This window comes from Artemia franciscana, unplaced genomic scaffold (assembly GCF_032884065.1).
Source record: "Artemia franciscana unplaced genomic scaffold, ASM3288406v1 PGA_scaffold_1179, whole genome shotgun sequence".
Taxonomy (NCBI): Eukaryota; Metazoa; Arthropoda; class Branchiopoda; order Anostraca; family Artemiidae; genus Artemia; species Artemia franciscana.
Genome location: NW_027062617.1, coordinates 1,537,143 through 1,549,397, shown reverse-complemented (window position 1 = coordinate 1,549,397; position 12,255 = coordinate 1,537,143). Strand labels below are relative to the sequence as shown.

General features: G+C 34.9%; 1 protein-coding gene across 1 annotated transcript in view; it reads left to right on the top strand.

The window, feature by feature from the left end:
* Positions 1 to 12,255, top strand: part of LOC136041198 (thioester-containing protein 1 allele S1-like) — a 169,761-nt gene that overhangs the window by 119,048 nt on the left and 38,458 nt on the right. The window contains exons 12-16 of the mRNA XM_065725770.1: positions 1,359 to 1,543; positions 3,270 to 3,430; positions 5,368 to 5,540; positions 6,135 to 6,305; positions 9,732 to 9,962. Of these exons, the coding sequence (XP_065581842.1) occupies positions 1,359 to 1,543; positions 3,270 to 3,430; positions 5,368 to 5,540; positions 6,135 to 6,305; positions 9,732 to 9,962 (921 nt within the window). The remainder of the gene's footprint in view (positions 1 to 1,358; positions 1,544 to 3,269; positions 3,431 to 5,367; positions 5,541 to 6,134; positions 6,306 to 9,731; positions 9,963 to 12,255) is intronic.

The following is a 12,255-nucleotide window of genomic DNA, read 5'->3' as shown; positions in this document are numbered from 1 at the left end:
TATTTGATCACTTGTCTTAAAATAAAACACATTTTTAATATTTTAGTTCAAGGTCACGTAGCAATTTTCTATTGAGGCGAACTGTATTTCAGAAACTTTTGTGATATTTGTGCGAAGCTTTCTAACTGCATCTTCAGTATTCTATCAGACTATCAGACGACAATCTGTCATCCTTCATCCGCAAAAGATCCCCTAGCCGTCTCAACCTTTTTTTCATTACAGACCTACAAATAACGATTGAACCACATTTTTTGTACAGTCTACTGTTTGAAATACGGTCTGTCAGCTGGGTACCCAGAACAATCCGTAGGCAATTTCTCTGGAAAACATCTAGTAAATCTTCATCCGCTTTTCAGAGCACCCATGCTTCTGAGCCAAATTTGACTGCTGTCATCGCTGTACATTCGATTATTCTAATCTTGGTATACAGACTTATCTTCCTATTCTTCCAAAAAAAATTTAACTGTGAAAAAACTTCCTGAGCCTTGGCTATTCTACTTTTAACATCTTCACTGCTCCCTCCGTCTTTACTAATAATACTACCAAGGTAAGTGAAGCTGCCCCCCTGATCAATCTTTTCGTTACCCAGCGTCACCTTTTCATCTTCACTTATTCTTAGCCTTAGTGACTTAGTCTTCTTAAAATTAATTTTCAAACATATTCTAGCACCCTGAACTCACAAAATCTCTAAACTTTCTTTCATTTTGCTCACACTTTCATCGATGATGCTTAAACCATCAGCATAATCTAAATGCAGAGAGATTTTACTTCTCATTTTATTCCATGGTCTCCCAGCGCCTTTCCTGTCTCCTTAAGACAAAGTCCATCAAAATGAAGCGTATAAATAGAAATAGAACATAACCCTGCTAAACTACTGAGTTATTACAAACCAGCTACTAACCTCATTTCCTACCTTAACCGCAAGAGTATTATTATCGTACATAGCACTAATAATTTTAATGAATTTGTCTGGTATACCTTACAAGGATAAGACCTTTGCTAAAACTCTTCTATCAACAGAATCGAACGCTTGCTCATAATCTATAAAACTGAGGACCAAAGGTGTTTGACAATTAACGCGCCTCTCAATTATTAACCTAAGAATGAAAATTTGGTCCAGCTGAATTCATTACATCTGAAGTTGGTGTCTTGTTGGTTCAACTATTTTAGAACTATTGTCTTATTATCTTTGCAGGATAATTTGATTAATGGTGCAAGATGATTTGCCAGTAATTCAAAATGAGAATAGTTTTGGTGCAAAAAACGCAATTAGGTGGAAGACGAAAACGCCTTTCATCTAGCTTTTTTTATATTCATATTGACCAGTTCAGATAATTTATATTTAGTTTTGATTATAGATGTCAGCAAGAATGAGAAGACACAAATGCAAAAACAAGCCAACCCTTCAACTTTATACAGAAACTAAACTAGGATCCTTTGTAGGAATTTCTGTCCTCCGAAGCATTCAATTCGAGACCCAGGGTGGAAACATTTTGACGGGTGGAAAAATTCTCAAAGAAATGCAAAAATTTGACGGACACTTGTAAGTTCTTTCTTTTAGTTCTGCGAATATCTTGATGCTAGCACTTCTGATTATGCTTTAAGCGTGTGGTTTCATATTGCCGTTCTATTCAGTCAGGCAACAGTGCCATTCTTGCAAAATCAAAAAATTCATATAAATTTCTGAATTTCACAGTTTATGTTATGTTCGCAATATCATAGGCAGCGTAATTGCGGTGTCTAACTAAAGAGCTATATGGATTCAATATGTTATTCTTTTCCAAACCAAAGGGACTGTCTCAGAAATATTGAAGGGGACTCATTCTATTGAAAATAAAATTTGTAGTACCCTTTCTAAAAGTCAACACTGATAGGAGGGCAACAATCCACCTCCCACACCCTTTCAGCTGCTAAAGCCACTCAGCCCAGTATACTTCTGATCAAAATTTTGAAAAGCCATTTCGTTTAAAATAGTCGAAATTTTTGATAGCTGTGCTTCTAGGGATGAAGTGACATCCCACTGGGGTAAGGACTTTAAATTATGTGAGTTGTCTAATTTTTATACATTGGTTTTATCATTGGTATTACAACACTTCTGCCTAAATAAAGAGTGATATTGCTTCAATGTCCAATTTTATGTTTTCTTTTCTCACCAGGTCATTTCATGTGGAGCTACTTGTCATAAAAACTTCGGAGGGGCTCATTCTATTTGTGACTAAAAGTTCTGTTTCCCTTTCTAAGATACAAAAGAGATTGGAGTGCAACTAGCACTCTACCCACTCCATTTTATCAGCCATCCCGCCTCTAATCCCCCAATCAAAAGATCACTAAACGATCAAAAGACGCTAAACGTACTTAGGTTTTCAAAAGGTCATATCTTCAAGGCGTCAGAAACAGTTAAGGGTATTAAACTGAAACTTCCATGGAATGCTGAGGGAGATGTTGAATTAAATCAAAGGCACAATGTGCACCAAGACTGTCAAAAAGGCGTTTGTAGAGCATCGAAGTAAATTAAAAGGGTACTAAGCGGAAGTTTGCAGTGCGTGTCGAGGCGGATGTTGAACTAAATCAAAAGACACTATGGGCATAAGGCCTGTTAAAAGGGCATATTTGTAATATATCAGGATTGGGTAAGGTAATAAAATTGAAACTTCCACGGAATGTTGAGGGTAATGCCGAATGCGTAATAGTGTGGTATTATGACCTTTTTATATTTTTTCCCATTAATTTTCCTTATACCTAAGCCAGTTAACTATTTCAGAATTTTCGCTCAATAGTGTTTGGAACTCGGTAGGCCAGCACTGTTATTTTGTGGCGCAAAATGGCAAATTAAAACTTTGCAGTAATATGATCGCTTTGTTATTAAATAGGGCACTGAAAAGTTATGTTTTAGTTTGATCAATTTTTCGCACACATTTTTAGAATTAGTTTTTTAGTTCTTTTGTTCCTTCTAGAGACGTGTTATTAGTCTCATTAATATAGAAATAAAGGCATGAATATGGATTACTGCTTTATGTTTTGTTGTGTTTTTTTTTAGTAACAAATACTTGGGTTTTGGCCAATCAGAATGTTCATTTTTTTTTTTTTTTTTTTTTTTTTTTTTTTTTTTTTTTTTTTTTTTTTTTTTTTTTTTAATATCCCAAGCCTATTTATATGTAATGTATCATATTCTAAATCGTTTTGCGTGATCTAAATATGAACGTTAATGACTTTTGTTTTTCTTTTAAATTTGTATTAAAAATCAATATTTAGTATTTTTAATTCTTCAGCTTGGTTGACCGTCATATTAAAAGAGCAGTTGATGGCCTAGCAGCTGAGACGGTCCGATTTTTACCCTCTCGAAATCGAAGTCCAGATACAGGACGAACATTCCTAGAAAACAACATGATTATCATTACGAATGCCGAAGTCCATATTGAAAGAAATGCAGGTTGGTTTACTTTAACCTATGGTGATTTTGCATAGCACTAAAAAGGTGTTTGAATTGTCAAACAGTTCGTGGCAACGAACTGTTAGTAGGGAGCTACCCGGCTCAATAGTAACCAAAACTCTAAGAAACAGAATTTTGACACCAATAGATGCATTAAAAGAATTGGATTTTCATACTGATTTTAACAATACCAGTTTCATCAAGATTAGTCCTACTCATCAAGTTTATTCCTACTCATCAAAAGTTACGAGCCTGAGAAAGTTTGCCTTATTTCGAGAAAAGGGGAAACATTACCTAAAAGTAATAAAATATGGGAGAAAACCGCACCATCAGATTCAGCGTATGAGAGAACCCAACTGCAGAGGTTTCAAACTCTTATTTGCAAAAATATGGAATTTGTATTTTTTTTTTGCCAGAAGAAATATCGCGGATACGTGTTTATTTGTTTTTATTTATTTTTTTTTCAGGATAGATCGTGTCGACGGGATGTTATGTGGGAGGATCTTCCCAGAGAAATTCTTCATGGTGGAAGAGAATTTTCCATGAAGGGCGCGCCGGATTTCCCAGTACTATTTAAAAAAAAACGATCAGAAATTAAATAAAAAACATATTTTTCAACTGAAAGTAAGGAGCAGCATTAAAGCTTAAAACGAACGGAAATTATTGCCTAGGTAAGGGGTTCGACCTTTCGTTAATACCTCGCTCTTTGTGCTGAAGATTCTTAGTACTTTCAAAAAAGATTCTAATTAAACGGCCTTCGTCATTCAGGGATCACGTGATTCAAAGGAAGAATTGGAACAACATTCAAAATTTAACGTAAATAGCGATGTATTGACGAGGAGGCGAATTTTCCTCATATACGTAATGATTTCTGTTCCTTCTAAGTTTTAATGTTGCTCCTAACTTTCAGTTGAAAAAACTATTTTTAATGTTACTTTTAAAAATTAAAAGTGCTGAAAAAATGTGAAAGGTGCAAATCAAATTTGGAAGAGAGCCATAAAATCAATTCTTCCGATAATCTTTAGCAAATTTGGAAGGAAGAGAGGTTAAAACTGCAGAAATTACAATCTTTACACAATTTCCCTTCATATGAATAATTCCAAGACATTTGAGTCCATGGGCGGGGTTTTGATATGGAATTTCTATTGAAAGCATTACTACTGCTACTACTAACAGCTCACTGAAGCAACAGGCCACCTGAGGCCAACATAATTACGCACGCTTCTACTCCTTCCCAATCTGTTTAGAACCTCCTTCTTTACACCCTCCCATGAAGCTCCCATTTCCTTAAATCTTTTCTTACGACCTCCTCCCATCCCATTCAGAGACGACCTGCATTTCGTTTGGCTCTAGGCGGTAGGCCGACAAGGACTATCTTAGATAATCTGTCATCCGCAGTACCTGTCCTAGTCATCTCAACCTTTTTTTATTATAGCCCTAGAAAGTAGGATTGAATCACATTTTTGTATAGCCTACTGTTTCAGATTTGATTAGTCAGTCGGGTATCCGAAACAAAGCGCAGGCAATTTCTATGGAAAATATCTAGCAAATCATCCTCAGTCTTTCGAAGCGCCCGCGCTTCAGAACCATACTTGACCGCTGTCATCAGTGTAGCTTCCAATATTCTAATTTTAGTTTGCAATCTTGTCTTCTTGAAAACCTTGACAAATACTGTTTTCAATATTATGAAAAATCGTCAGATTTACTTATGGAGTAGGATTTTTCAAAATTCTGGGAGGGTTTTGAGGCCGCAAACCTCTTTCAAGAATGACTAATTTATTAATGATAATAGAACGTATTTTATATGGAAGTTTACATAGTCCTGAAATCGAAACAAAAGGATTTCTGAAAAGACATTTTTCAGATCATTTGTTAGAAAAAGCATCTTTGATCTGTATTTGTAAGCTTTTCTGATGTATTTGACACTCCTATTTTAGTTTACTGCTTCCATTTGGGCAAGGATGCATGTCTAACGGGTGGATGTTATGACAGAGAACGAAGATGTGACGGTATCATTGACTGTGAAGATCAGACTGACGAAGATGGGTGTTTTGACAAAGAAGATGAAGAGGATCGTCTGTTTAGGGTCCATCGGCGAACCAAAGATTCCGTAAGTATTTCGTTACTGTGGCTGCAAGAAATATGTTCTGGCTGTTAACCTTTGGCAATCCTGGCCGTAATGAGTTGGCTAAGATGTGGCTCGTCTTGCTCAACTATCACCCCCTTTTTGGTGCTAAGCCCATGATAAGAGTGTGAAACAGTTTAAACTTCTTTTGAAATTCTCACAAAGGAACCATTTTCAATGTAAAAAATAAAGCAAATAAAGTGGTTTTACTCGAAAGTTATAAGGACTTATTTCCGTATGAAAATTTATTTGGAAGTCCCTCCATTAACTTTTTAAATCCTTTATTTTTTCTCCAGTAGTTTTTGATTGTTTCAATGTATATTTATTAGTATGTTTACATTTCCGATAAGTACGATAACAAGTATGTCCCGTAACAAAGCATCTTTTGAACTTCAACATCCGTACTCTTTAAACCCGCAAGTTTAAGATTTGGAAAATCTAGCACTAATCACATTGTATCTTTTTCCTGGAAGTTTAATGCGTTACATAAAACAGAATAATAACATTTACAGTTCAGTAGAAAAGTTTTCAGAAATCAAGCGAGCAATATCGAAAATAAAATTTTATATTTTTATAAAGGATCACTTCGACCCGAGAGATGGAGATTGGATCTGGCACGATATTCCCATGTCAGATGATGGTTTCGAGTTTCAGGACACGAAAGCCCCTCCTGTCAATGAAGTCTGGTATATCAGCGCATTTAGTATGCATCCAGAGCTTGGATTATCAATTGTGGAAAAATCAATACGAGTAAGTAGACTACGTTCATGCACCTCTAAATCATAATAATGAAATGAAGGGCCAAGTACATCAAAATAAAAATGGTAAAATTCGAGTTAATTGACTTCTTGCTATCTCGGAAAGGGTTCAGGTTAGGAAAATGAAACTTTCAGGGATGGGTCTACAGGCTTAAGTATGTCCTGGACCCACCTCCACTCCTTCTCCCTCTAGAGGGCCCTGAAATTTGCCTACATGACAGGTCTATGTCTATTGAAATTTTGACAAAACAACATTTTACCTTAATTTTCCGTTACTAGTTGCTTTTTCTCTGCCTTTAGTTCTGAAAATGCAATTCCTGTTATTTGAGAAGAATTTTGAGCCATATGAGTGTTTTTTTTTTCAAAATTTAGGAAATGTATTTGCATATCTTTAAAACCTTTTAAAATGGAATTGAGCAAACTTATGAAGCTGAAAACAATTTTGTTGTACTTCAATTAAGCAGAAGATCTATTTCGCAAGGTTTTACTTTTATAACACACATATTTTTTAAGGTCATCAAAGGTCAGGGCCCTCTAGAGGAAGAAGGAGTGGAGGTAGTTGCTTCAAAATATCTTCTCGGGACATACTTAGTCTGTAGTTTCATCCCTGAAAGTTTCATTTTCCTAACCTAAACCCTTTCTGAGATGGCAAGAAGTCAATTAACTAGAATTTTATAATAAAAATTTCCTCCAACGAGCCTATATTAGGTCTATTCATATTTGCAAATTACACATTTCTAAGATTTTTGTTTTAGTTGTTTCAAAATTACTTTGAGTGAGAGTTTTAGGGCAGTTTTAAAATAATGCTGTCTTTAAAAACTCAGAAACTAGTAATGTGTTGATTTCTAAGGACGACTATAAGTACACCACTCAAAAGAAAGCTGCACCTGTTTAAGATGTTCCGTGCAGCGGGTTCTTAGCCTATTTTTGTATGATTATTCATCAATGTTCCTTTTTTAAATTTCACAACCACTACTATCAAAACAGCATAATTGCATATGGAGGTCTCTTCACTAAAAATTTAGTTCCAAATCATTCCTAATCTTATAAGATACACATAGCTACACGAGCTGAAATTGCACATTCAAACAATCAGCGTTGATTTTCACTGTCATTGGTGCTTTAAAAATTTGCATTAAAAAAGAAGCCTTTTCGAAACCAGCATGATATAGGGTTTTTCAAAAGTTTTGCCCCCTTAAAACAATTTTGACTACAGAGTATTTTTACTGGCAATGGAAATAAGTCTTTTGGTAAATACAAAATCTTAGGTAAATACAAAAATATCTTTTGGTAAATACAAAATCTTAGGTATTTATTGTTAACAAAATTTATCCTTGACAAAACTATACCATTGACAAAATACGGTTGAAATATGGTTAAATTTGCTTGAAAATTATTTAAGCTTCGAGTGATTTGTTTTGAGTGTGGGAATGATAAACCTCTGAAAACAATTGCATTTTTACAGCATCCTATAATCAGTCGCGAGGATGTCAAGACATTATATTGATTTTGAGAACACATGAAAACGCAAGAAGGTTCAACCATCTTTTGTTGGTGGGGAGCTGTCTTGAGTTTTAGTGCTTGTCCTGTTTTATGTGTCTTCTGTAATAAGTTTTCTTTTGTTTTTCTTTTATACTCCTCTTTTTGCATTCTATTCTGATGAGTTAAATGAGTTAAATTACATTTAAATGTTAAATGTTAATGATGAGTTAAATTACAGCTAAGCGAGGCAATTTCAATTTTAAGTTTTTAATACAATGCTTACAAAGCGTTACATAGAGTACATTTTTTCTTTAGATACCCTTGCCCACTTCCAACCTATTACAGACCCTCTATTTCCCCTTGTTGGAGAGTGGAGCTGATTACCTTAGAAAACCTCCGTGAACAATTGTTTTTTTACAGCGTTCTATAAACAAAGAGATATTATACTGCCTTAGACCTTAGTTCCTCCTGTGCCACCAGGGGCACCTAGGGCATCCAGAAAGAGCCGCTAATCATCCCTTCTATGATTGACGGCTGTATGATTTGTTTTATAGATATTATTGTAAGAGTGATTATTATGGGTAACTTCTTTTTGCATGCATAAACATGTCTCTCGCTTTGGCCATGAACTGAGGAGATAACTAAAGTCGCCGAAAAAAATTAACTCAGCGAAATCTCCCCTTTTGACTATGAACTGAAGAGGTAACTAAAATTGCAAAATGAAACTCATACTGTGAATTTCAAAGAAATGATGACAATGGAAATTCATTTTAGTAAAATAGTAGCCACAACAATAAAAATGGGAGGGAGATCATTTTTATTCATCTCCTCTTCATTGATCAAGAAACAAATATTTTTGTAACTGACATTTTCACAAGTCTTATGTAATTGCCAAAAACATGTTTGCTAAGCGGTTTTCAACGGGAGTTGAGGAGGGTAATGCAGAGGCGAGCCATCGAATAATGATAAAACACGCGTTGCCCTGCTGATTAGTGACAGTTCTGGCCTTCCTTGCGCTCAGGGCAAAATCTTGATGAGTCTTCCAAAAAATTTTCAGGTTAAATTTTAACAAAATTTTCATTTATTAACAAAATCATTTTAAATCTATTAATTAGATAACACTTTAGTTTTAATTACGTTTTAATTTATTTTTTAAATTATTTAATTATTTTTATTTAACTATTTTGTTTATAATTATTATTCAAGTATTTAAAAAATTGTATTAATTAATTAACAGTTTATTAATTATTTTCATTTATCAACTGCATCTTCTTTTTTATTTTAATAAAATACAAATTTCTAAAATTACAAATGATTATAAAGGTTAAATAACTTATTCGAAATTTTGCACCTCTAGAATTTTTTTCACCGTGTGCAAGAGTTCCTCCTCTACCCCTCCCCTCCCTGTAAAATCAAAACCTTTTGATGCTGATCCACCCCTGTGTGTATTCGCGCTATTACCCTTTTTACTGTCTTTGGGAAGGAAATCACACGCTTCTTAACCATCTTGAAAAATTGTATACTTGACAATAATAAATAAAGTGCTAACTCACCTTTGAATAAACAATTTGAATTGTGGTGTAACTAAAGCACATAATATATTCTATTTAGCAAATTTTTATTTTTTCAATGGATAGTGTAACCCCAATAGATAAGAATTGGTGTAATTTTTGTGATTTGACTTAAATTAAATTTTTAAATAAAATTTCGAATGATAATATGTTACTACGCAAGAATACGCATATAATAGCATCTGAAACAGGGAATTCGTGGGAAAATCATAAAAAATTGGAATTTCTATGTTGAGTGCGCGAGTCTTTGAGTACCGTTGTTAGCTCTGCATGTGTTTGATAACCAAATATTCAACCTCTTTTTCTTTTCACTTTAGCGGATAGGAATGCTGTCAAGTTTAATAAGTATGTTTGTTATTTTCCAGTTTCCTGTTGCTCGCCCGTTTTATGTGGTTTTGGAGTCAACCCCTGTGGTAAGACGAGGAGAAACTGTGACAGTCAAGGCGATCCTAGTCAATAATAAATTACCTGAAGCAAACCTTCTTCTTACCTTGCCAGCATCCAAAGACTATGCTATGGTTGTTGTGGGCAAAGGAGGTGATGTCCAACGTTACAGCCCAGAGATTCTGCGTGGTCAGCATCAGCATTTTGTATCAGTAAGTAAACCATCTTGAATAGACAATAACATGAAGTCCGTCCAAATCATGTATTTCAAGTAACACAAAAATTCAATTCAAATTTTACATCCATGGTTTGTTGGGTAGTTTCAATGTTGCGCACACAAACTGATGTTTAGAAAAGTCTTTGAGTTTACTTTTCCAATTCACGTGAGGCTCCATGAAAAGGTGCCTTTATTATCTGTGAGACTGCCTTCCGGATTGATCACAAAGAAATACAGTAACAAATATTAACAAACAAATAATAAATAAATATTTGCAGAAAAATCCTTTTTCTTTCACTGTAGAAGATACTAGTCAAGTGTAGTTATCCATCCAGTTAGCTTGAAGCTTTCTTGTTTTTGAGCCTTTGACATGAAATTGGGACGGTCCTTGTTTAGTTGAAAATTCCCTTTCAATAAATTAAAGTCTTCCAATAAGTTTTCAATGTGAAGCTCATATTCAATGTTTATTTCGTCACGCTTGTCTGCTACTACCTCAGGATTCGGTATTGGCTCTTGAGCTGAAGTCGAAGGTTCAGTCGCAACGGCAATGTTTAGACAATCAATGTTGTTCTTTTTTTTCCGGGTAAGTTTCACCAATTCGTTGGTTTTTTCCCCAAAGCTGGAGAACATTCTGTTGCTTTTTTGGCATTTTTATACTTGTATCATTAACAACACTTGGTTTTAGACTGTCAGCCGAAGAAGTCTGTTTTTAATTCATTTATCTTTTTCTAACCCGTCATACTTTTTCAAAAGTACTCGGACACGGAGTACATAGATAAAGCGAAAAAAAGAGAATACGAAAGAAAAAAAAGACATCAAACTTAATTTATAAAGAGACATCAGAATAATTTATAAATAACATCTATAAAACATTGAACAACTTTTACATACATACAGCTTTAGATATCAATGTATAAGAAGGGGATACCATGGATGAAAACTGATGTTGTGACCGTGTTTCGAAATACGGTTTGATAGAGCTATTGCTAGGTCGCCAACTTTATAATTACGGATTATTGCTGAATTTTGGGTCTATGGGGGTAAATGAGGAAAATATTTTGCAAATTTGAAGCATACTGAATGGAGTTTTCGTTTATTTGTTTGTGAGTTCTGCTGAATTATTTAGTTTTGCAAGGATTATTCGGTTGAAACGCTTTTCATTTCGAACAACTGAAGCATAAGACGCACCACATTTTTTCGAGGTGGGAAATCAGCAGCAATCGGGTTTCCTTTAGGGATGGGCCAATTGGTAGACCAAGATACAAATGTTTTTCAAATGGCTTTCCTAAAGAACTTCCCAGTTTAACTGACGGTGTGGGATCCTAATTACCCCAATTATATAGAAGAATCTCAGATTTCTCAGAGTTAAATTGTGCAGCCCCAATTTAGAATATTCACTCTCGAGTATGCTGAAGTTTTCTTCAATGCGCTGTAACGACCTGCTAAGATAAAGGACATTATCCGCATAACAGACAAGTGTCATCTTTGTTGCTGACTCGATGCATGAGGATATGCATTTTGATCGAGCGTCTAGAACACCGTTGTTAAAAAGGGTAGATTAAGCGATAGCACCTTGACGCGTACCTTTATCAACAGAAACAAAACTATTCAGATCATTCGGTGGGTTACTGGGACGTGAAAGCCTATTTCGTGGAGCAGGTGAAAGATAAGATGAATCTGAAACTGTCAGGTTAAATGGATTTGTAAGTTTGATGCGTGCTTTAAGTCACGAATATAAATTCTTCAAGATACGAATACTAGAGGGATGAACACCTCTTTTCACCATATGAAGGAGCATGGCTCTGGGTACCAGTGGGTCAAATGCACACCTAAAATCGTGTGCTGCTAAAATGAGACCCTCTTGGGCCACCTCTTGGTTCCACCACTATTAGGACATTAGCAATAGCACTATGATCATAAAACCTCTAATACTTTCTCAAACCTCTAATACTTCGGACATTTAACTCGAATCACACATTAACAACTTAAAGAATAATCCTGACAGTGTTAAATTCAACATAAGAATACTAAAAAGTAGTTTAATGCTATCCTCTTTTTTTTTAAAACATACCCCTTATCAATAATTACCTTTGCGTGCCAAGTTTAAATACGGTTGAACTGCTTGATGTGCAATCGGAAAATGACCTTAAATGGAAGTCCCACATTTCCCACTTACTTAAATCTGGTAGTTTCCTCAAATCTTTCTCCCTTTTCGTACAGTTCTCCATATCAATCCAGAACTTTAGAATAATTCATTTTTCTTATATAAGACCCTGTGTTGAATGTGC